The following is a 24,155-nucleotide window of genomic DNA, read 5'->3' on the forward strand; positions in this document are numbered from 1 at the left end:
GTGTGTGTGTGTGTGTGTGTGTGTGTGTGTGTGTGTACGTGTACGTGTACGTACACCGGGGGTCATGCCAACATGGGAGGGACCGGGCCGTCAAGTGGACAGCTCTCGAGCCCGCCCGCCCACCGCGCGCCACTCCACACCGGGAACAGCGCGTGAGGATGATGCCAACCAGGGAAACAGAGAGAGGGGGAAAACACAACTAGAGTGAAGAGGAGGCGGGCTGCGGAGAGCGACTGATACACGGAGTGGCGGAGAGGGAGAACAGAGCGGAACGGAACGGAGGAAAGAGAGGGACAAGAAGGGAGACACACAGAGGGGAAAGCAGGAGCCCGCCGCCGGCTGGTCCTCCTCTGTCCGCACCGATGTCCGAGGCCCGTCCGGTGCCAGCTGAAAGCAGACGACCGAGGCGGAGCGGACACAAACGGACACTGGAGCCCAGAGCCTCGGTGAAAGGACATCGCCGGAGCTCCTCTCTGTGATTAAGTGAGTAAATGTTTCAGTGTTTTCACTTTCCGGTGGGAATATTTTTCAGTTTTCCACCTTAAATATGCTTTAGTAAGTGAGTGAGAGCCGGGTATGTGTCTCTGTTTATGTTTTTTTTTTTCTTTCGTACTGCGACATTAGTCCGTGGCACTGCTGCCAATTAGCCAACGGACGCACGGGCGCGCGCCACTGACCTGCGGCTCGTGCGTCAGAAAAGCCGAAGCGGATTCCTCTCGCGGGGTAGACCCGGCAGATGTTGGCACGCGGGGGTCGGAGAGGTCTCAAAAACACCAGCAAATAGAAAAATATAATTATGACGTGTTGTCAAAAATTAAATTCACACAACATACACAACTTTCATCATATTCGTGCGATCAGCAGCAGTCACACAGGCCTAGGCTTACTCCATAAAAAATAAAACAAACTAATGTAAAGATAGATAGATAGATAGATAGATAGATAGATAGATAGATAGATAGATAGATAGATATTTACTTTATGATTTGGAGGTAGTATGTGTTAGGGAAATTAAAATAGACAAAACATCACTCCAGTAGTAGGCTGCACTTTCAAATGTAAATGACGTATTCTGGACATATGTTGGGTCACCTGCATTTTTTGCACTGCCTATAACTGTATAATATATATTATTTATCCATGTAGTCTATTATGTATTTTTTCAAAGGATATTTTAAATGAATGACAATTAAATGTATACAAATAGACCTCCATTTTTTTCACCAGTTTTTGAAATGTAGTCTGTGACATGAACTGTTTTCTGCACATGTGTGGCCTGTGCATCCTTTTATATGCCGTGTGTGCTGTTTTCAGTGTGTGTCCTCTATTCACCACTTACACTGCTTCCATGCACCCCGAAATTAGCCCCAGCAGCTCTAGAGAACACAATTCCTAACTCTAATCTGGTAGTTAATCGCTTTCATTTTTATTGCTCGGTGTTCATATTTTGTTCAGCTTTTCGCTGGCTTTGAAAAGCTAATCTGTCCCTGATATAAGCGCATTGGCTGGCTTGCCATCTGGGCTGTATTATGGCAGAGAGGAGAGGGCATTTGAATAATTGATATTTAGCTATTTATAGGAGGATTAGTCTCTTCATGTTGCACCAGGGGGACCTATGCATTGGTCTATCTATCTATCTATCTATCTATCTATCTATCTGTCTGTCTGTCTAATTATTCTAATGAGGACTATTGATGACCATTTAGCTCATCTGTCCTAACTTCAAAGAATAGTGTGTCTCCTGTTTATCTATTTTTCTGTCTACCTACTGCTCTTTCAGTCTGTACATCTGCACATCTATCATCCATCCATCCCTCTGTTCAGTGAGTGGTAGTGTATCCATCTGAAGTGGATTAGGGGTGTTATCGAAGCTAAGTAGGACTACTGTTCACACACACACACACACACACACACACTCACACGCACGCACACATGTGCACACACACGCACACCCTACTGCTCTCACTCCATTTCACTCCCCAAGGACCATTGACCATTGTAAGCCCTCTCTCACTCAGCCTCTTTCCCTTTTCTGTGTGTGTGTGTGTGTGTGTGTGTGTGTTTGACGATAAACACTCTGATCAAACAGTGCTTAACAAGCTGTCTGAACTGATAACAGAGAGAGAGCAGAGGAAGAGAGGAAAGGGGGATGAGAGAGGAGTAGGGAGGAAGGAAAAAGGGTAGAGGGGCGTAGGGAGGGAGACGAGGTTGCTGAAAGGGAAAAAAAAATCACGTTTACTTAAATAGAGCATGTTAAAATATACTGCAGTTTTCATGAGTCCAACATTTGCTAGTTGCTCAGTCTCAAAGAGAAAGGTTTTGTATTTTGCATTTTGTTGAAACGTGTTGTCAGAAGGCTGTGCAGAATTTTTGTCAAAATACTCAAACTGCTTGTCCTCGAAATTGTAAGCGTTAAAATTTTCTAAGGGCTAGAAACCATTGCAGAAGAATATTTTTACCACGTACCAAGATCCTTGTCCACATGAAATACTGTTACGTCCATGGATCAACAAAGTAACCTACGCAGTAATTCTCTAACCTTTTCAAATGATTTCTGTTACGTTTGTGCTTTCTTAGACAGCGTACATTGGCGAGGGACAGGAAAGATGGGAGGGAGAGAGGGATGTGATGTGTGACAAAGATCATGAGCCAGACGTTAACCTGCCATACTACCAGCACACAGCATGGCCTCCAGCCTGCTGACCCACCATGACACCCTCTCTGTGTGTCTTCCAGTGGGCTGTGTTCTGTGGTGCAATCTGCCATTTCCTCATATGAAATGTTGGATGGCCATGGGGCAGCCACAATACCAACTCCTCTTTTACATGCAAAGACCTTGGGCCTCGAACTCATGGAGTTATAAATAGATGAGGTTGTATATAGTAGTATTTTAAGATAACCTTGATTCACAGATGAAATATATGGGAGGAACATATAACAGACAGTCTGCAAATAAATAAATAAATAGATAGATAACAACAGAGAGGACATCTAGTTTAGTTTATGCATGCATTATCGGTGCATAAACAGAATAAATCCAAAGCAGATGACACTTTTGCAATTGTACTGCAATCATCTGGAGCTGAATGATGTGGTGGACTTTCTCATTTGACATGAATAAACCTCCACTGAGGAGTACTACATTCAGTGCATTATGTATGATCTTAGACTTTAAAAGAATGTGTCATGTCCAATATGCCCATGTGTGGTCAGTGCATCTTGTGCGTCTCTCAACGCGGTGCGTGTGTGTGTGTGTGTGTGTGTGTGTGTGTGCAGCAGCAGTAGCATGAGATGTGTGATCGGCACTGCTGGACATTACACTGCTAATTTTCTCCAAAAGTGAGTTTGTGGTGAACACAAAATAAACCAAGGGCTAGATCATAATTACAAAAATATCAAGTTGATGCAACAAGTGAGAATCACAGGTGGGACGGTAATGCTGAATAATGTGAATTTATTCATCCCTCAACAAGGTGCAATAATTTTTCACTTATGGAACAGTTTCAGCTTTTACTTTTTAATGATAGCTGACAGCACTTCCCATGCATAGGAAATGTATAGGATCTTTGATCCAAGCTGAAGCATCGATAACATGTTGTAAAATGTCAAAAATGGGCTGGTTTTCCTGCACCTCTTGAGAACTGATTTTTTTTTTTAGATTAGTGTTGAAATCTCCCCTTTCCTTGCTAATGCAGAACAATAAAACGATCAGTAGCAATGGAAATTTTCTCTCTCTCTCTGTCTCTCTCTCCAGTGATGGATTCCCCCACAGATCTTTTCGATGACGCGGCCTCCCAGCTACATGCATTCACTCCCTCTCTCTGCACCTCTGAACTCCCTGGAGTTCCTCCCCAGTCCAATGGAGGCCGCCCCCCTGCCACCTTCAGGCCCCCTGGGTACCCCCTCATCCACCACCTCCTCCAGCCAGGAGGAGCCCCCAGGAGGATCGGAGGCCAGCTGAACGCACACAATACAAACCTGGGCGCACAAAGACATTTGGAAAGCAGAATCATGGAGGAGGTGGAAGAGAGGGATGGACAAGTGGACCAGGGGATGGAGGGAGGAGAGGAAGGCGTGATGGAAGGCGAGGAGGGGCTGCTGGGGGTTAAGAAGAGACACAGCAATGTTGCGCTCATGGCAGAGTGGAGTCGCGACGTCCTGAGAGTAAAGAGGATGAAACTGGAGAGTATGGTTGTACGGAGGGACGTAGAGACAGCGGAGGGAGACAGGAGGAGGGAGAGAGGGAGGGAGGGGAGGAGGAGAGAGAGGGAGGAGCTCAAGGAGCAGCTTGAGGAGGCGAGGGAGAGACTGCAAGCCCTACAGGAGAAAGTGTGGAGGGCTTTTGGGGAAAAGCACATGACAGAGGAGGAGAAGAAAAGGAGGGGGAGAAATGAAAACAGGAGAGCAGCAGACAGAGGAGTGGGAGACATGGGGTTGATGGAAGAGGAGGACGTCGTAGAGGGGATATTTGATGAAGAGGAGCTCGACGGTGGAGAGATGGAGAAGGAGTCTCTCTCACTGCTTCCCAATTCTCCTTTCAGCAATTTCGGAAACCACAAGCGGAGAGAAGAAAGGCAGAAAGAACAAGAGGGGAGGCTGGAGAGAGGGAAAGGAGGAGGGCTGCACATAGAGGGGCTGATGGAAGGGGCCGGGGTGTGGATGGGTTGTGGCGGGCTGGTGAGAGGAGAGTGGGATGGGGGGATGGAAGGAGGGGACGAGGAGGCGGAGGAGGGAGGGCAGAAGTTTGCCCAGGCACTGAAGCTGGAGCTGGGCAGCGCCGTGGCCCGAGTCATTGACCGAGTCCTCCGCTTTTACACCGAAACGACGGACTTCACTCCCCCGTCTCCTCCCCCCTCCATCTCCTTCCTCCCGTCCGACACAGGAAACGATGGAGGGCGGGAAAGGGGTGTATGGATGGGGATGCTAATGGCAGAGAGAGAGGAGGATAAAAAGACAAGAGATAAGGACGAGCGGATGGGAGGGCAGGACGGAGAGAGAGAGAACCAGCTGCAAAAGACGAGCAACGGGAGCATGTTGCCTGCCGGCCATCGCAGGGAGCACCCGGCCGACCTGGCAGCGGCGTTGGCTCTTCGAAGGTCACATGACAAACGGAAGGCCAATCCACTCCTCGGCCCGCCTCTCCCCGCTCACCTCCCGCACTCTCACCCCAACCTCCCGCTTCACCACCCTTCCCTATCCCGTCCCCCTCCTCCTCACCCCTCCCTCCTGCCTCCTCCCTCACAGCCCAAAGACCCTGCCTCCTTCCACCCCTCTTCGTCCTCCTCCTCCTCCTCCTCCTTCCCTCCTCCTCCCCCTCCTCCACCACCGCCCCTCCCTCTCCCCCTCCTCCACTACTCCATGCAGCAGCTCTTCTCTCGCTCGCTCCACCACCCCCAGCTCCCCCACCTGCCCCCGTCCCACAAGGACTACTTAAACGCCGACCCGTTCCTGGAGTTCCCGCCTCACCCGTCTTCTCACCCCTCCTTTCCCCCGCTCCCCCTGCTCGGCCACCTGGACCCCTCCCTCGCCCACCATGCCCACAGTGACAGAGAGAGGGAGAGAGGGATGAGGGGGGACAGCGGGATTAGAGGCGGAGGAGGCGGCATGGACGGAGACCTGTACCTTCCACCTGGGGGAATATCCTTTTGTCAATAAGATAAAGGGACGAGGGAGAGATGTGTGTGTGTTTATTGAGTGTCAGAGTGTTTGTGTCTCCTTAACCAGCCTCGTGTTTACAGCCAGGAGGGCTTGTCCCCTTGCCACCTGAAGAAAGCCAAGCTCATGTTCTTCTACACTCGCTACCCCAGCTCCAACACACTCAAGACCTACTTCCCTGATGTCAAGGTACGCATGCGGTTTGTGTTCCTCATAGATAGATAGATAGATAGATTTATTTATTGATCCAAAACTGGGAAATTCTTAAATAAATATCTAGTAGAGGCCCCTCCACTTGCCAGGGTCAGGAGGGTGTCACACACAGAATTGGCTGGAAAGGAGGCTTTTTCATTATCACACTTTAAAATGTCCTTCGAGCCGGATTTGAACCAGCGACCTAAGGATTTCAGCTGTTCAGCACTGTTTAGTCCACCTACAGTCCTCCGCTCTACCAACTGAGCTATCGAAGGGTCAGATTGACAGGTCATGAAACCTGTCTAAAGCAGAAATACATTCAAACAATGTAAATGGAAAAATCTGTTTAACACACACACAAATACATACATATATATAAATTTAAGGACAGTTGCAAAAATAAATAAATGAAGGCAACGTTTTTACAGGAAGTCTTAATTATATGTGTAATAATCGTTCAGTTCCCGATTCAGAGTTCAAAACAAAGGAGATAGCTTGTATTTTATTTGCTGCTGCTCAAATACACACTGAGTACTAGTGGGTCAAAAGGGTGGAAAGTGGAGAAGTGAATGCAGCAAAAACAATCAGCGTTTACCATTAGCAATCTCCGGAGCAAGGAAAAAGAAAGTGCTCTCTGTCTGTGAAACATCCGCTGGAGCTTTCTTTGAAGGCAGATCTGAAATGTCACATTTATGCAATGCTAAATAAAATCTGATAAAAGCCACTCCTCTTCCATCGGCCTCATTTTCTCTCTCTCTCTCTCTCTCTCTTGCTGTTTTTCCATCCTAGTTTAACCGCTGTGTGACCTCCCAGCTGATTAAGTGGTTCAGCAACTTCAGAGAATTCTTCTATATCCAAATGGAGCGCTTTGCGCGTCAGGCTGTCCGCGAGGCTCTCACCCGGTTGGTATGGGTTGGCGCTGGTTCACATTTGACTCCATTGCTGTAAAGCTATTGACTGCCTGGGCGTTTGTTGAGGCAGGCTACCACTAGAGATGGGCGATTTCCTAAAGCAGCTGACATTCTGTCTAATTAGATTTAGATTTATGCTTCAGTATCAGTACATCCTGCATATTTAATAACTTGCAGAATGAATTTTACATCACAGTTTCCCAGTGCCATGCTGCAGGCTCTCCTGTCTCACTGAAGGATGACACATTATCAGACACCAGCTTCTATTTGGTGCTCAGTCTATGCTGGAGGTTTTACTGCAATGTGGGAGATGTACAGGAGCTGGCTAGTGTTGACATGTCATGAGATGGGTGCACAACATGAACACAACAATATTTTTCTGTTTTTCAGTCTGATTGGACAGATAATTCCATAGTGAATGTGTTGTACAAGCTGTGGGTCGTAAAGGATGAAACATAACCTGGACACCAAGACACTTTCATTTTAATGTTTTTATATCTGATCTGTGCTCAAATAACTGAGTGTGAATGCTGTCTCAGTTGTTGTTGTTGTTCTAAACACCATGTACCATGTTTATGTCCGTTTTGAAATAATTTCACTCAAATGCATCGTCCTATCTATTTTACCCAGGGATGCTGCACCCCGTCTGGGGAGGGATAACCAACTACGAATGGGCCGGGACACAGAGCTCTACCGAATACTGAACATGCACTACAATAAGAGTAATGTTTACCAGGTAGGGAGTGTGTGTTTGTGTATATGCAGACATCGGTGGTATGGCTGGGCTGAGTGGGAATGGCTACACATTAGTTATGTTTACATGTATCCATGCTAATACTGTCAGTAAGGTAATAGTCCTATTGAGCAGCACAAGTAACATGCTGGTAATGTCTTTTGCACAGGCGCAGAAGCATTGACCTAGAGAGTAACCACAACAAAAGTCTTGACCAAATGTTTGTTATTTATAATCTTCCCTTTTATTATTCAACATAACAGCAAAGTGGACACTTTAAAAGCCTCTTGCCACAGCCCACACACACAAATCTACCTCTCCAAAAGGCCACTGGCCCATACAGGGATCAAACCCACAATCTTAGCATTAGAATAATAGGCTCTAACTAACTGAGCTAACTGGCCATTGATTAGGTTTTATGATTATTCAACAGATGATCACAGTGATGTGAACTGGAGGTGTGATGTGGCAACTCAACCAGAAGCAATGGTTTTTCATTAATCACTCTTTAAAATGTCCTTCGAGCCGGATTTGAACCAGCGACCTAAGGATTTCAGCTTTTCAGCACTGTATAGTCCACCTACAGTCCTCCGCTCTACCAACTGAGCTATCGAAGGGTCACGCAACCCTGCTCAAGCAGAAGTACATTCAAACAATGTAAATGGAAAAATATGATTAACACACACACAAATACATACATATATATATAAATCTAAGGCCAGTCGCAAAAACAAATAAATGAAGGCAATTTTTTTTACAGGAAGTCTTAATTATATGTGTAATAATTGTGGTTCAGTTCCCGGTTTAGAGTTCAAAACAAAGGAGATAGCTTGTATTTTATTTGCTGCTGCTCAAATACATACTGATTTCACAGACTATTGCAAGGCAGAACATTCATATTAAAATACTGTTATATCAGCTGCATATTAATGATAAAGCTTGGATACAGAGTGATGTGACTGTCACTTTTGGCATAAGGTTTTATCCAAAGTTTTTTATGGTACCAGTGGTGCCTAAGTTTTGATAAATGCTGATTCCAGTGGGAAAGTTATTCCCAACAGTGCAGTGTAAGGTGACACTGACATATAAGGGACCACGGTTGCTACTTTTTTATTTTCACAAATGGTCTGTCTGGTTTGACACTGGGGGGTGTATTGACAGTTTGTTTTACATTTGTAACTATGCAAATGGTATATGTTGATCAAAATCGATGTGGCCAGTACGGGGATCGAACCCGCGACCTTGGCGTTATTAGCACCACGCTCTAACCAACTGAGCTAACCGGCCATGATCAAGGGATTTTTTATGCACATTTTGTGGCTGCCGTTCTCAAATATCATAAAACAAAGTGACCTCATGCTGCAATAAGTATGACTGACGACATCACACATTTGTCCAATCACATCAGGCCTTTGAGAAATCAGCGGAGGTCATAAATAGACATTATAGACATTTCCCTCAGTGGTCAGGTAACTATATCCAGCAGACCGAGCACGAGCAGAAAATATTTTATATCATTTTTTCTAGGATAATGACATCCAAGTGAGCGTCTCGTTTTTGACAAGGGAATTGGATTGTACAAATCAGTGGTAAATGTACCTGAACTGAAACTTAAAATCTGAAGTGATTCTACATCTTTTTGGACTGACTAAACTGAACAGTCTAATAACACCGAGCCCGACTCTCTGCTCTCCAAATTCAGCTTCGGCAGTGATGACTGTCAGATATGAAGGCGTTACACAACTACGTACGAGTTTTTCGTGATCACGGTCAGATTACACACTCCACGGCAGAAGTATCAGCAGTGAAGAGTCTCATCGTTAATGGTATGATGATGAACGGTGTTTATGATTCAAAAGTGCGCTGGCCCGTACGGGGATCGAACCCGCGACCTTGGCGTTATTAGCACCACGCTCTAACCAACTGAGCTAACCGGCCATGACATACGGGCAATGGACAGGTGATCTCCGCTGTAGTCGTTGTCATGGCGATTTAGCAATTAAATTTTGTCCAGTGACTGAAAAGCGGGGTAACAAGAGGAGGATGACTGTCCTTCCACGTCTGTGCGACTTTTTTTTTTTTTTTTTTTTTTTTTTTTTAGCGCTTTAATGACATTTTATTTGGTCTTCCTCTTCCTCTATCGGCAGCCTAAGTGGTTTATATTGTTGTCGTATCTCTCTCTCAGATCACACTTTAGCATGACTGTTTAAATGTTCATTTTTCCAAGCACAGATTACAGTGAAGGCGGTGCCATAACATGCAACAGTGGACCAAACGGTATCTGTTATCACCTCCATACTCTCAATCTCATTTTCTGATAGACTGGCGCTGTGTGTTTATATTAGAAAAGGGCACTGGCCCGTACGGGGATCGAACCCGCGACCTTGGCGTTATTAGCACCACGCTCTAACCAACTGAGCTAACCGGCCATGAATGACAAGTCAAATAGTCTTTTTTTTTTCGGACGCAGTTACATTTCGGACGCAGATTTATTTTCGTATCACAAGCAACAGGTGAACACTTTATTGTTATCATGACTGTGATTGGACTGGTGGTGATCTTACTGATTATTGCCATGTTTACTTTTTGCTTAACTCTGTCCATCTACCTGTTGGTATTTTCCTCCCAGCATTCAAAGTATTTATTCCAGATCCTTCATGTCACCTTGTCAGGTCCCGGAAAGGTTCATCGAGGTGGCCGAGGTGGCTCTGAGGGAGTTCTACTCTGCCATTCAGACTGGGAGAGACAGCGACCCCTGTTGGAAAAAAGGGATATATAAAATCATCTGTAAGCTGGACAGTCCTGTGCCTGATGCCTTCAGACTGCCTGGTTGTCCTGTCGGCTGATGTGGCCACAGTTTGTCCCCATGCAAAACATGAAAATGCACAGTTGCATGCACACACACCCGGTTACTGAGAGAACGTCATTATACAAACGCATCCGCAAATTGGACGGGTCTGTATAGTTTCCGCCTGCTGGGCCCCCCTGTTGGGTGAGAATTGGTATGACAAAAGTCCCAGTGCATGCACACACACACACACTCACACACACACACACACTGAATAATACATTCAACACACCACACAGGTTTTCATAAAGGCTTGCATAGCATTGGGAAAAGCAGTCACATTTTCTCAACCTCTGAAAAAAAGAATACAAGCCGATACCAGGTTTGGTTAAACTCTGACACCATGTGCAGGAGAAAAAACACTCATGCACAGACAGGAATGAACACACACACACACACACACACACACACACACACACACACACATGGTCAATGGCAGATTATGCTACAATATACTCAGTGCTCTGATAAGGGCCTTGTGACAGCACTTATCGAAGAACGTGACCAGACCATGGAATTAAAATGGACAGAATAGGAATTCCCCCTCAAAAAAAATTCCCCACCAGTTGTTTGACTAATCAAGTGTAATCGCAGAAGTTTTGATAACACTGTCATGAAAATAAGCACTGCTGCAGTGGCAGAACCTGAATGGATAGATAAGCCGTTAAAACATTCAGCATTCTTTTAAAAACGCCTGGCACTCTTTTTAAAAATCTTGTCATGGAAATATGCACAGGTGCAGTGACATATGCAGTGTGAGATATAAAACTTTTGTGTGTTACCATGGGAAAGCTATTATTTCAGTTGCTATTTGTCATGAAAACATCCTCTTCACATTCCCTGGCATTTGACTTGAATGCACCCATTTAGATAAACATGACACATCGCAGGATGCCCCTTTCTATGCATTCTGATTCTATGGACCCGGCGTTGAATGTGCTGCTAGGAGCTGTTTACCAGGCATGCGGCGGGCATCGCACAGCACATAATTCAAATAGCTTCAGGCATGCTGGAATCCAGGGCCTGCATATCAAGCTTCTCAAATTAGGTTTAGGATCTCTGGCCTCATTTCGCCGATCATCTGTTGCTAGCAGAGAGGAAAATCACCAGAGAGCCACATTCCCACCTCTTGAGGACTGAAAACTGGGTTCTCAGGCTTTTGTGTTTAAAAAAAAAAAAAAAAAAGTTGGGAGTTCTTATAATTTTGAGGCCCAGGACTGGATCAGCCACTTCTGCGGAGAGGCACACACACTCACACACACAGGCACTAATAACACTCTGAACCTGTCAGTGATATTTATCACAGAGCCGATAGATAACAGTCACATCCTGCATTTCACCACTACGTTCCCTCAGGGGTGTTTACATTTCAACATTAATCTTCTTCCGAGGAGGAGCTCTGTGAAAACACAGGATGTGATTGTCGTTAGCTAGTTCTTCAGTAAATATGGACTGTTATTAATGCCTCTTTTTTTGTTGTGTGCCCTGCTGCCGTTTACATGATAGGTACAGATATTTTCCCATGGCTATGAGGACTCCTCCATCAGTGTTTTGCTCTGCCACCCAGGCTTTTCTTTTTCTTTTTTCTTTATTTCCCTCTTGGATTCTGTTTGGTCCAGATGATTAAATGAGGCTGTAAAATATTTTAAAGACAACATAAAGACTGATGCTCGATTAATGTCATCTAATAGGATTATTTGATTTATTGTAAGATTTGAAAAAGAAGTTGCCTGTGTTTTAGGGAACAGTTTCAGAGCAACGGTTTCAGTCTAAGGATTTCTTTTGCCTGTATATCCATCTCTCTGTTCAACATTAAATTATTATAGAGCTTTTTGTACATGGTGGCATAATGTAATCAAAATGTAATTAAAAATTCTGTTTAGAGGGAGAATATATTGAATTTAAAATGCTGAAGTTTGTGTTTCGTTGGTTTTCCTGATATACTCTTGTTCTTACAATATTTCCTTCTGTTTTGTATTCCTTTGACGTGATGTTAAACTAAATGGGCTGGTTGCACAGACGCAGATGGAGAAATCAGTGCTCACAGACAGCCTGTCCCCATTTTGGATTAAACTAATCAGAAATCATAAAAGGTTTTCAGAGCGACCTCAAGAAGACTCCGCAAAAACCTTCCATGAGGCAGCTTTTGTGTTGTAAATTTAATTAACTTGAGTCACAGGCACAGTCAAAACTAACATTTGGTACTCAAGGATGCAAAAAATTATTTGATTCAATATTACAATTTAATGTCTTTTAGATCAGCTTTGATATCCTGCTTAATATTTTCTGTAATTGAATTTTACTGCTCGCCAGCTGCTTGGAAACAACACAAACGTGAATCTAACTAAGTAAATCTTTCTTACAGATTTGGAGGAAACTTTCACTTTATCATGGACTCAGATATCTAGAATTAACTTGACCAAATTTGATTGCTGCTCATAAAAACGCCGTTGGAGTTTCTCCAGATTAAGGCGCTCTCCTGGTTTAATCCAAGCTGTGTTTGTGAAACCAGCCCGACATGTAGACTATTTGTGATGTGTTCTCAAGTGCACGTTTTCTATATTCACATTTTTGTATGGTAATCTCTTCTGTTTCTCTTATTTCTTTCATCGGTTTCTCTTTTATATTGTACATATTGTATTCTCTGGACCTGTGCCTCATTCAGACTTTGGTGAATTTTGATGTTTAAATTTATCAGTGAATTAAAGTACTAACAGGCTTGTGTTGTGATGTCTTAATACCCTCCCTCCCCACTATTACTACACACACACACACACACACTCTTTCAGGCCCTGGTAAGCAACACTAATGCTGTAAGCCTTTGATCTAACAATACTGCTACCACACACACACAGACTCTAATACTTGGATGATGGCCTTATAAGAGGCTCAGCCCACGACTAAGTCTAACCAGCTGAGACAGCACCATGACACACACACACACACACGTATGGTATGTCAGCAATGTTTCCTAACTATGAGAGCTTTGAAGAAAAAATCATCTTGTTTTATGTAGAATGTTTCACTTGAATGAGTCCAGATATGCAAAGATTAAAGCTCAACATAATCTGTACCAGCCAGTTGATTCAAAGGAATGAGGAGATTAAACTCATTTGGTCATTTGGATGTAGCTGATATCATTAATGAGGAGTTTACCTATGAATTTAGCCATAAACAGTATTACAAATGTCCCCAAAGCTGCTCAATTCCTGATGATTTATTTAAATTGCGCTTGTTATTCATAGTTAGAGATCATCTTAAATCAGACTAGAGCCATCCTCATGAAAAGGCCCTGCTGGAGTTACTAGTATTAAATAATTTAAACAGGAAATTAAACAATTTAGCAGCTGTCTTACAAATGCCATTTCTCCATAATGTGACAAATGTGATTAAACGCTCAGTATAAATTGCAGGCCAGGAGTCCAAGTGTCCATCCACGCCTTTAATGCTGTGATAGGGCCTGTAGTTTAATACGTCCAGGCCAAACATTCATTTCCTGCGACAGTTTCCAGCGTAACACAGCGCTGGATGGATCAGATACGGGCTTTATCGGTGTCACAAGAGCCCACCGTGCTTCCTTCCTGTTAGAAATTAGTAAGGACTTAGAGAGAGAGGTGAGAGTGATGGACTCATCATTAGATCTGTCAAAATAACACGGTCATATGGCACAAGTCACAAGGTCTGGAAAAAAGCATCCTGGGACCACTGGGACTAGGAACACCCTCCCTCTCCACACACAATCTCTCTCACACACATACACACACACACAGAGCTGCATAACTTGGTATTTGAGAAATGTGACTCGGCTCAGGCCTTGATTTTACACCATATTGGCAGATCATTGGCTGAGACCTTCAGATCAGTGATTTCAACAGCTTCCCCATGAAGAAGTCAAACCACAGCACAGCAATACTACAATGTCATAAATCTATAAACTATATAGGCCAATTCACATTAATCAGAGGGCAAAGGTCACTGGTCCATCATCTGTCCCTCACTGTGTGTTTTTTCCCCCTGTCTCTGTCACTGCTGGTGTTTTCTCTCCAGGTGTTATCAGTTTGAAACCTGAGCCGGGGAGAATCGATCAGCATGACAACTCGTGTCGTAAATTAACATCCGCATCATCTCAGTATGAAAAATGAACTATTCTCCCGCCTTTTTGCTTCTTTTTTCACTCCAAAGCGAGCCGGCAGCCCGCAGTAGCTTCTCCTGGGTGTAGTATTAAACACAAGAGGAAACCTGAGGATGATCTATTAGAGCAGGACAGAGCGAGCCCGCTGTCAAGTCAGCCGAAACAACACCGGATGTTGAACAGTTTCTTCTTCAAAATATAAGCTTTTGCCACGACGTTAAGGACCAGAAAAGTAAGTAGACTGTTAAGAGCCTAGAGAGTGGAAAACTTGTATTCTGCTGGGATATACACATTTTATATGACGTGGTAGCCTATTTTAATTACAGCAGATTTATTCTTCAATTTATGCTTACATTTTTTTTTAATGTTGGCACTTTTTAGACTTCATGCTAAAGTATGTTTAGGTATCTATCTACCTCTGTCATTTTTTCAAAGTGGGGTTGGGGCCCTCAGAGGCCTTCAATGAGCTGCCAAAGGCTCCTCAGCAAAATGAGGAATACTTTAATTTCCCTAAAATTTTACTCACTGCTCATAGCTATGCCACATGTATTATGTATAAGTGACTATGTTAACATTATGTTTTAATCTCAACACTCTGAGTGTATTTGACAATGTCTTAGTATGACACAGAGAGAAGTTTATTGTTTGCACAAAGCAAAATATCTTTTCATACCAGGGTCCCAAGGAAAAAGGGGGAATAGGTAACTTGATGTAGGGTCAACGTGGGGGTTTTGGTTTCATCCAAGCAAATGCTGTTTATAAGTGAAACCCTGCAATATACTGCTATGGTCATATCAATAAGGCTTTTACTTGCAGATTATTTTCCATTGGACATCACAGGGTACTTCTTTCTCTCTACTAGACCCACAGTTGCTCTGTAAATATCCATCAATATATTCAGTGATATGATGGTAAATGAAGAATAAATTACAGGTAACCTCTGACCTCCAGTCATCTCTCTTTATGAGGTGAATAAACCAAAACTAGAAACAAAATCCAGCTGTGCTTTCAGAACAGTGTGATTTTTTTTCTCTTCATATAATTGCCATCCGTCTGACTCAAATTTCATGCACTGTAAGTTGTATTTTTGCAGTGATAATTTTAATGTTAGCAAAGACAGAGAGATTGATTGATTGATTGATTTTGACACTGTCATTTTAAAAAGCAACCACCAGCTCTGCCAGGGCTGAGAGTGCGTCCATGAAAGCATGCATATAAAGTCATATAAAACAATAAAGCCATGAAGCTGATTTCCATGTCTAAATCAGCAGCTCAGCCGGTTTTTGTTTTTTTTTTTCTTTTCTTTTTTTTATTCGGCACCAAAATTAAGGAATTCTCTACCTGAGGCTAGAAGAGATGCAGACTCTGTGAACATTATTAAACGACAATTGAAATCTTATTTATTCAACATTTCTTTTAACTAACTGTCACACTTCCTTTTCTTATTTTATTTTCTTATTTTATTTCTTAATTTGCTTTATCTCCATCTTTTATATATCTTATTGACATTTATTTTACCAATTGCTTGGTTTTATCATGCAGTATTTTGCACACCCCTTGTATGAAAGGTGCTATATAAATGAAGTATTACTATTATTGAAGTATTAGTATTGCTATTGAGGTAACCTCCACTCCATTACTTTCTTAGGAAGGTTTTTTTTTTTTTTTTTTTTTTTTTTTTTTTGAAAACTGTATCTGGCATTGAGGATTTGATTTTGAAAGCCTTAACCGGAAGTCGTGTTATTTTATCATGGCGTATTTGACACTTTCTAGTCTGCGTTTTGCAACAGATTCCACTATAAACACTGTAATTATTTTTCACTGCCACTTTCCACCCAGCTCTTAAAAAAAAAAAAAAAAAAAAAAAAAAAACGTACAGCGCAGTGGAAGTTCGCCATGCAGTTTGCGTTGTATTTTGAAAGGTGTTGCCGGAAGTGCTGCGTGTGACTGTGTGTGCCTTGACGCGGCTCTTGCAGTGCTAGAGGAGCAGGAGCCGTCGACGATGGCGTTGCCGTGGCTGCTGCTGCTGGAGCTGGCCCTCTACGCCAGCTGCTTCGTCTGTGGGATCGTGACCGCCGCCTCCCTCACCATCAGTCAGGTGATCGCCTAATATTCACAAACTAATAAAACAACTGCATGTTTGCCTTTTTTCCTCCCTGGCTTCTTCCGGGGTAGACTGAAACTTTGTGCGCTGTCCGCGCAAGAAAAAAAAAGTTACTTGAAGCTTTACGAGAGATCCATCCCAAACTTAAAATCACAATTAAATCCCTATGATCGTCCTCTAGTGATTTACAGCGCGTCTCTGATACTCTATAATGAGTTTTTAGTTACTTAAATGTATATTTTACCTCCTGGTGTATCACTATAACATTTCTGTGGTAATCATAAGAGAGATTTATGATCTTTAGATAGTGTTTGGTGATCAATAGTAAAGGTAAACAAGTGTTTACATCTTTGCACATTAAAAATAAACATTGTTATAAACATGGACCCTGCCAAAGCAGCTGATTTATTCGTCAGGAATAGTAAAAAGCACAGCCAGGCGCTTTCACTTTCACAAATTTCCTCTTCTCAAAAGGCTCCTGTGCTGTTGTTACCACGTGGTACTTTCCGTGTACTTTTTTTTTTTTTTTTTTTTGCTGTTATATGCTGCAGTACAGTGGATAATCCGATTATAATGGGGCATACACCTTGCCCTCAGAAGTGGATCTCTAAAAAAAAAATAAAAAAAAATTCAGAAGTGTAGCTTTAATTGTGAAAGAGGCCCCGATGGTATTGGGAGCATCACAGAGGCACCATGTGAGATATAAAGTGCCATAAAGTGCGATAAGGCCACCGTAACCAAGAGTTTACCTGGGTCATATGACTGCGGATTCCTGCTCGTTTAGCCACACATCGCACGCTGTGGGAAAAAGATGCTGTGATAAAGATAAAATAACATTTATGCTGGGGCCTGGATCCTCCTCAGACACAGCCTTGTGCCACATAGTGAGCAGGAAGTGTGAAAAATGGGCTTAAGTGTATGTGTGTGTGAGTGTGAGTGTGTGTTTAATGCAGTTATGTGTCCAGATACTGTTCCTATCATGTGACCCACCCGAGGTTCTCGTGTCCAATTATTCCCCTTGCCTCTTTATTGAAGTCAGATGCTGCAGAGTATGTGTGTGTGTGTGTGTGTGTGTGTGTGTTTGTGGTTTCTCGGTCTTTCTCCTATTGTTTTTACCATTCCTGCAATGTAACAATGAAGTGAAATAATAAAATACCCCCTCCCTCACACACACACACAGTCCCCTCCCTGTCTTTTCTCTCCCAGGCTGTAGGTGCTTTGTGCGTGCTGTGTATTTATATATAACACATTTTCAACTCCTGAATTCTCCGTCTCTGTCAGGGTAATTTCGGAGGTCTGTGCATGTTGTACGGGGCGGTCACCTACAACCAATCAGCCAGCGCCATCACAGCCCAGTCGTCCAGTCCCGCGTCTGTGTGTTACTTTGTGTCGGCCATATCGGTCCTGGTGGCGGTGGTGTGTTTCTCCCTGTCCCTCTACTGGCTGTACACTTGCTGCATCGATGGAGAGATCAGAAGGTAACAGGTTGTTTCTCTGTGTGTGTGTCAAATGAGTCCAGACACTGTGGTTTACCCTCTTCAACTCCGTTTTCCCCTCAAATTTCCCCCTTAAGTCGCTTCAAAGAGAGAAAAAACATTATTTTTCCACATGCATGTTCAGTATCTGCTGGCTGCGTTATACTAAACACAAGGCGCCATTGTTTCACGGCCACCCCGTCACATCAAATAGAAACTATTCAAAGTCTTGTGCATCACTTTACACACATCTCCCTGTCGCTCAGTCGCACATATTTGCTCTCTTTGGAAACCTTGGGATCTCTGCTACAATGTAAAATTGCGCTCTGTGGGTTTGAACACAGCTCCCTTCACTGCGCTGTTGCAATTCTTTGTCATTGTTTTATTTTCCTTTTTTTTTTATTTTTTTTTTTATATTTGGCCTTTATGATGTAGGCCGGACTGTAAACTGTGGTTTTACTTCTCTAGCATCATGTGAACGCTGTAACTAGAATTTACAGCCACCAAACCCAGTGCAGGCTGTTGTGTTTCCATGCCGATGGGTGACAGGTCTTAGAGGAGAGTGTGCCAAACAGCTGCTGTTCAACTTTAGACGTTATGCCTCCGATAGCCGATATTTTGTGATAGGATGTTGCACTGTGTATTTAAATGTGAACATTTTTGTTACATTTTGTTACATTTATCCAGAATTGTATTCTTGTCATGGTTGGAAAGCCTTTGAAACGGCACTTAGACCCATCACGGGACACTAAAAGTTTCCCTTGAAAGCCAGACTAATGAATTTCTCTGAGGTGGGTCAGCAGTTCCAGCTCTTACTTTGATTCGGTTGGGGTTTCCACGAGGAACACCTGCATGAAAATGCCTCGCACAAGAGCCTCCTCTAAATCACGTAGCTCATACCCTCGACAGTTTGACGTCATTTCCTAATCAGATCAGAGGTCAGAATAACACTTCAGTCCTCTGTCGCTCTCTTTCCATTTTCCCTCTTGTTACAACAAGCCCCCAGTGTCCCGCTGGTTCTCACGCTCGTTCTGTTTGTCCTCCTCTCTCCCTCTCTCTCTCTCTCTCCCTCTCTCTCTCTCTCCCTCTCTCTCTCTCCACAGGGAGCGCATGTGGTTGAACCTGACCCTGGGTGTGTGTGGAGTCTTCCTGTTCTTCCTGCTCATCAGTGGGTGCATGTTGAAGATCGGACGCGACACGCTCTGCAACTCCGTCACCAGCGCCGTTCCCAACATCACAAGGTGGCATAGACACACACACACACACATGCACACACACACGCCCGCACACAGGCATACTTACATGCATCCACTAACGCGCACTCTTACCGATGCCGCCACCCACACACACACCTGCGTGCATGGGCATGTACAGCGTTGTGACAAACAACATCCACTCACACTCAAATGAAACCAAGAAAAGCATTTAGACGCGGACAAGCTTTTCTGCACTTTCAGTTTTCCTTCTGTGTGATCCAGTCAGAATGTCCCTCTTTTATCACTGTGAGAGGAATGTTCCAGTGTTTTGGGCCAAATATCCTTTTCCTGACTTCCCCAGACTGAGACAAGATGTTTGACACCATTTTCACCTCTGGACGTCCACTGGTTCAGTTCCTATGGGTGCATTTCATGTACCTATAATACCCATATATTTCAAATATGTGATACACTGTGTTAATGAGACAGCTTTGGAGTTTCTGTAAGGTTCATTTTTTTCACTTTGACAGAGCTGGGCTAATGACTCCCATAGACTTCAAGTCATTATGCTAAGCTAACACAAAATGTTACCAATTGGAACTGAACCACTGGACGTACAGAGCAGAAAATGGTGTCAAACATCTTGTTTCAGCCTGGGTAAGTTGGAAAAAAAAAGTTGGAGTATTCCTTTAAAAATACCCATAATAGTACTGACCATGGTGCAAGCTGAAAATAAGGGGGGAAAAACGCAATATCACACTGCAAAAACTCAAAATCTTACCAAGAATATTACCAAGTGAAAATTCACTTGAAACAAGTGGAAATTGTCTAAAAACAAGTTACTTTTTAGGTGATTATGTCTTATTTTAAGTGTAATGAGATATTTTGACTTGAAATAAGACAAATATTCTTGGTAAGATTTTGAGTTTTTGCAGTGCACAGCGATTGGGTTGCCGTCATTTTTTGTTTTTGACTGAAATATTCTGTCTCGTGTAGTATTTTTTGAGCAGATTAATCCAAGAAAGAAAAGCGCATCACGTTCCACACCCATCCGGTCCCAGTTGCTGGTTGTGCACTGTAACCATGTTAACCGTGTAACTTACGGCGGGTGTCACGGTTCACTCCGCTGTGAAATGGACCACAAGTCGCCGCTTTGTCCGCTGACCCAGTCGCTCCCGCACGATTAAATGTCATTCTCTGTGGCTCTTCACAAAGTCAAAGCGTAGTGATGGTAAAAGCGAGGGCGCCGTGAAGAGGGCGAATCCCACAGCCACGGAGAGGAGGCGGGGCGAGAGGGGAGAGCAGCAGCCGCCGCCGCCGCCAACGGGACGGGGGCGAGAGCAGGAACACAAAGCGCTCTTTGGGGTTGCCGTCCCGCCGCCCGGCTCCGAGAACTTTGACATGTAAAACAATAATAAATGCTGAAATGTTCAAAAAGGCAGGAAGCAGGTTTGTGAGCCTGCAGAGAAATGGCTTTCTTCCAGGTCATTATAAATCACTTTTGTTCTCTGTTACCTCCATATTCCTCTGAAAATACTCATCTTTTTTTTGTTTTTTTTATGTTGCGTAGGTACATTCTTTTGAACACCGCGACCCAAGAACAATACACACTGGAAACTTTGTACTCATGACTCAGGTTTTCCCCAGTGAGCGAGTGATCTGATTAGATTTTTCTTTTTTTAAATTTTCTTGGAACAATTATAATTCTGTAAAGAGTTGTTAAATAATAGCCTTTTATTGTGTGAAGACAAGGAGGTTGACATAGAAATATTTGCTCATGGTGCATTCCTTAGTTTAATTAATGACCTGATTAGAATAACTGGCTGTTTTTAACATTGTCATCATGGCAGAATATGCAGTGGCTTTGGATTGCACATTAAAGACTTGAAGCTAACTTGTGTTTTTTTTCTCTGTCTCTCTGCAGCTGCGAGCAGGCCCAGTTGAAAAAATGGGCCAGTCCATTAAACGGAGTTCAGTTCTACTCCAGTCTATATAAAGCCGAGGTCAGTAGGCTTTACCATGCAGCACTTCAGCTTGTGTCCAGATACCAGAGCTGCAGGAGAGCGGTGTTGCCAAATCCGCTCATTATAAGCAACTTTGAGCTTGTTTTTCCATAAAATCAATTACAAATATTAGTGGTCGCGGGCTGCGTTTTTTTTTTTTTTTTTCAGGCTTGTCTCTAAAGTGTACTTGCTTATTTGGCTTTGCTCCCTGTGCGTCTAACATTAAATAAAGCTTCAACAAGCTCCATTTAACTTGTCCAATGCACTAGCCAGCATTAAAATCCTTTTCATTATTTTAGATTTTCATTATTTTATTTTAGCCCTTGATAGTTTGTCCTGTTGTAGGATCCTCCACTACTCCCCCCAAAAAACTTTACTTTACCTATTCATTCTTCATTTTCACTTGGCCAGTTGGTTTTGTTAAACTTCGTTGAAAGAAAAGATATGAAATTACAACGTACAGTGTTTTTGAAATGGTAGCCTATGAAATCTAAAACAATTTCATACACTCTATGCTCAGATATAAACTGTGCAAGTGCCCTCTCTTTCTCACTTTCTCACACTAGGTTTTTTTTTTTTTTTTTTTCAGAGCCAGGTTTCTTGTTTGACTACCTAGAGACCTAGAAACCCAATTAAAAATACATTTTGGTTTATATTTCTAAGTTGTTGTTTTTTTTAACCCTTGCTTCTAAGGTACCCAATAGGAAGAGAAACCTCAAAGAGTCTTTTTATGCATATTTTCATCTACGTTGCCTCACAAAAAGTCAGCACAGCACATCGACTGAGAGCAAAGTAGCTCGCCTGAGACAGTAGAAGGAAGCGTTCCACTTCATGTTAATAACCGAAGGCATTTCCTGAAAGTGTGATATGAAGTATCACAATACATCTACAGGTGTGCTTTGATTTGACATTTGCAGAAGCCCACCACAAGCCAGCTGGCTAACCATTCCATGTAGAGCCAATGCACTGTCCCGACTTTTAGAAAAACAACTGTAATGAATGTCAAAACTCTGATTTGGGTCGCTTATAATCAATAATGTCACAGGTAGAAGAGGCTGTAAAGTAAAGAACAAAAGACAGTGACAAGAAATTCAGAAATGTGTTTTTTTTTTTTTTTTTAAACAAGAAGGGTGTGACTCTATAAAACCACATTTGCTATCTGGCAGTTACCACTCATTTTTTAAATAGTGATGGTGCTATAAGCTTTTATTTAGCCAAGAATTAACCAGCCTTTAAATATCCTTCCCCTTAACCCTTAGTATAGACTTCAAAATACATCGACTGTGTGCAACAGAGGACTTGGGGATAATAAGACTAGAGGGACTGCACAGTTTGGAAGATAATACAGCTTTACAGATGTTTGCAGGGAACAGATGTATGATTAACAGCATGTCTGTGTGTGTGTGTGTGTGTGTGTGTGTGTGTTCCTCGCAGACGGCGGTGTGGGTGAACTTCTTCTTCTGGCTGATCATCGGGGTGCTGGTGATCATTCAGCGGGGCCAGGGTTTCGGCTTCCAGATGTTCGGGGGAGGGGGAGGAGGCGGGGGGTTCGGCACTCCGGGAGACCCCAGGGAGACGGAGCCGTTCTTCAACCGGCCCGCGAGGCCGCAGTGAGGACGGGCGGGACACACACGGTCACCAAAACGTACATCCAAGGATGTGTGTGTGCGTGTGGGCAAAGGGTGAATACACACTGTGGTCACTGGTAAATCTGTGGTAAATGTACATATCTCAGTGCATAAATCTTAACTTGTGATTTCAGTTTTTTTTATTATTTTTTTTAGTGTAACAAGAATGTTTTGGCGTTCACAGCCAAGTAAAGTAAAGATCTCACTCCACCCCGACGAGGATGGGATTCGAACCCACGCGTGCAGAGCACAATGGATTAGCAGTCCATCGCCTTAACCACTCGGCCACCTCGTCTGGTGTGGAGTGCAGCACAACACAACAAACACAATCCACATTTAAAACCTGCTGTTTGACATCTCCAGCCACATGATGCACAGATATGTACATTTATCTATTTCCCACATTTACCATAACACCCGCATTTGCCAAAGCCTTCTCCCAGTCCTGCTGACTACCAGATCTCATAATAATCTGTGTTTGTTCATATTTGTCCTTCAGAATGCTTTTGGCACGGGAGAACGTCTAATGCAGGAGCTAATTTTGTATTTCGTCTGTGTTTCCGAATCTCGCATTGTGACTGTGATTGACAGCCGACCCCATTTCCCATGCGAAAACTGATTTTCATTTGTGTTGTCACTCACTCACTCGAAGATTGTGACAGTAAATAGTAAAATGCCAGAAATTATACAGGGTCAACTTCAACGGAACCACGTTTTTTTTTTTTTTTTTTGCTCGCTTTGTAACAAGTTGGCCTGCGAAGATTTAAGGTCGACACAGGTAAACTTACTAATGTGATTTTGTACTCTGCACCACTGAGTTTCATTTAAATGTTGTGTTTGTTTTTTATTTATGATGATGAAGGGTTTCTGTTGTCTTTTGGTTTCTTTTTATCTTAAAGGAGAAACTTGACCTTGAGACAGAGTCCACATGTTAATCATATGATCCTGGACATGTCAGCCTTGTGTGAACAAGGCTTTTTTTTTTTTTTTTTTTTTTTTTTTTTTTTTTTCCTTAACAAACCCATCACCGCAGCTTGAATCCGGAGAGATTAACATGATGGGAGAAACGTGTGCTAATCACATTCAACTTGATCCTGGCTGTAATATGGGACACGCCTGCTCTCACCTCATGTTTACCTCTGCTGTCCAACCAAGGTTCGTGCACAGGTGCTCGCTACATCAGAGCCCATGCACTGGTTAAAAAAAAAAAAAAAAACAAGGTGAGGTGGGGATTGTGCACCAAATGGCTGCATTTCATGAACCGCTGTGGTGTTT

General features: G+C 43.2%; 2 protein-coding genes and 6 non-coding genes across 8 annotated transcripts; 2 read left to right on the top strand and 6 right to left on the bottom strand.

The window, feature by feature from the left end:
• The first annotated feature begins 145 nt into the window (after nucleotides 1–145).
• Nucleotides 146–11,508, top strand: prox3 (prospero homeobox 3). Its single transcript, XM_030076630.1, has 6 exons — nucleotides 146–483; nucleotides 3,755–5,637; nucleotides 5,737–5,844; nucleotides 6,640–6,752; nucleotides 7,392–7,497; nucleotides 10,167–11,508. Coding segments are annotated over exons 1-6 (2,385 nt in total). The 5' UTR covers nucleotides 146–482; the 3' UTR covers nucleotides 10,341–11,508.
• On the bottom strand, nucleotides 6,025–6,125 carry trnay-gua (transfer RNA tyrosine (anticodon GUA)). Its single transcript has 2 exons — nucleotides 6,089–6,125; nucleotides 6,025–6,060 (listed from the first exon to the last, which is right to left on the bottom strand). It is a non-coding gene; the product is annotated as a tRNA-Tyr (tRNA).
• On the bottom strand, nucleotides 8,011–8,111 carry trnay-gua (transfer RNA tyrosine (anticodon GUA)). The gene is made up of 2 exons: nucleotides 8,075–8,111; nucleotides 8,011–8,046 (listed from the first exon to the last, which is right to left on the bottom strand). It is a non-coding gene; the product is annotated as a tRNA-Tyr (tRNA).
• Nucleotides 8,708–8,781, bottom strand: trnai-aau (transfer RNA isoleucine (anticodon AAU)). The gene has a single exon. It is a non-coding gene; the product is annotated as a tRNA-Ile (tRNA).
• Nucleotides 9,359–9,432, bottom strand: trnai-aau (transfer RNA isoleucine (anticodon AAU)). The gene has a single exon. It is a non-coding gene; the product is annotated as a tRNA-Ile (tRNA).
• trnai-aau (transfer RNA isoleucine (anticodon AAU)) lies at nucleotides 9,850–9,923 on the bottom strand. Its single transcript has one exon. It is a non-coding gene; the product is annotated as a tRNA-Ile (tRNA).
• A 4,937-nt stretch (nucleotides 11,509–16,445) lies between the features above and the next one.
• Nucleotides 16,446–23,886, top strand: tmem179ba (transmembrane protein 179Ba). The gene is made up of 5 exons (XM_030076631.1): nucleotides 16,446–16,572; nucleotides 17,860–18,056; nucleotides 19,157–19,294; nucleotides 21,174–21,252; nucleotides 22,687–23,886. Exons 1-5 carry the CDS (start codon nucleotides 16,477–16,479, stop codon nucleotides 22,864–22,866), a joined length of 690 nt encoding a protein of 229 aa, XP_029932491.1. The 5' UTR covers nucleotides 16,446–16,476; the 3' UTR covers nucleotides 22,867–23,886.
• Nucleotides 23,094–23,175, bottom strand: trnas-gcu (transfer RNA serine (anticodon GCU)). The gene has a single exon. It is a non-coding gene; the product is annotated as a tRNA-Ser (tRNA).
• Nucleotides 23,887–24,155: the final 269 nt, after the last annotated feature.

Source organism: Myripristis murdjan, chromosome 18, assembly GCF_902150065.1.
Source record: "Myripristis murdjan chromosome 18, fMyrMur1.1, whole genome shotgun sequence".
NCBI classification, from domain to species: Eukaryota; Metazoa; Chordata; class Actinopteri; order Holocentriformes; family Holocentridae; genus Myripristis; species Myripristis murdjan.

What these genes read in the sequence shown, in the direction of transcription:
- prox3 (XM_030076630.1), top strand. An exon ending in CCTACTTCCCTGATGTCAAG is followed by an intron (nt 5,845 to 6,639) that starts GTACGCATGCGG and finishes TTTCCATCCTAG; the next exon opens with TTTAACCGCTGTGTGACCTC. An exon ending in ATAAGAGTAATGTTTACCAG is followed by an intron (nt 7,498 to 10,166) that starts GTAGGGAGTGTG and finishes TCACCTTGTCAG; the next exon opens with GTCCCGGAAAGGTTCATCGA.
- tmem179ba (XM_030076631.1), top strand. Translation starts at nt 16,477, where the DNA reads ATGGCGTTGCCGTGGCTGCTGCTGCTGGAGCTGGCCCTCTACGCCAGC. An exon ending in CCTCCCTCACCATCAGTCAG is followed by an intron (nt 16,573 to 17,859) that starts GTGATCGCCTAA and finishes CGTCTCTGTCAG; the next exon opens with GGTAATTTCGGAGGTCTGTG. An exon ending in GCCGTTCCCAACATCACAAG is followed by an intron (nt 19,295 to 21,173) that starts GTGGCATAGACA and finishes GTCTCTCTGCAG; the next exon opens with CTGCGAGCAGGCCCAGTTGA.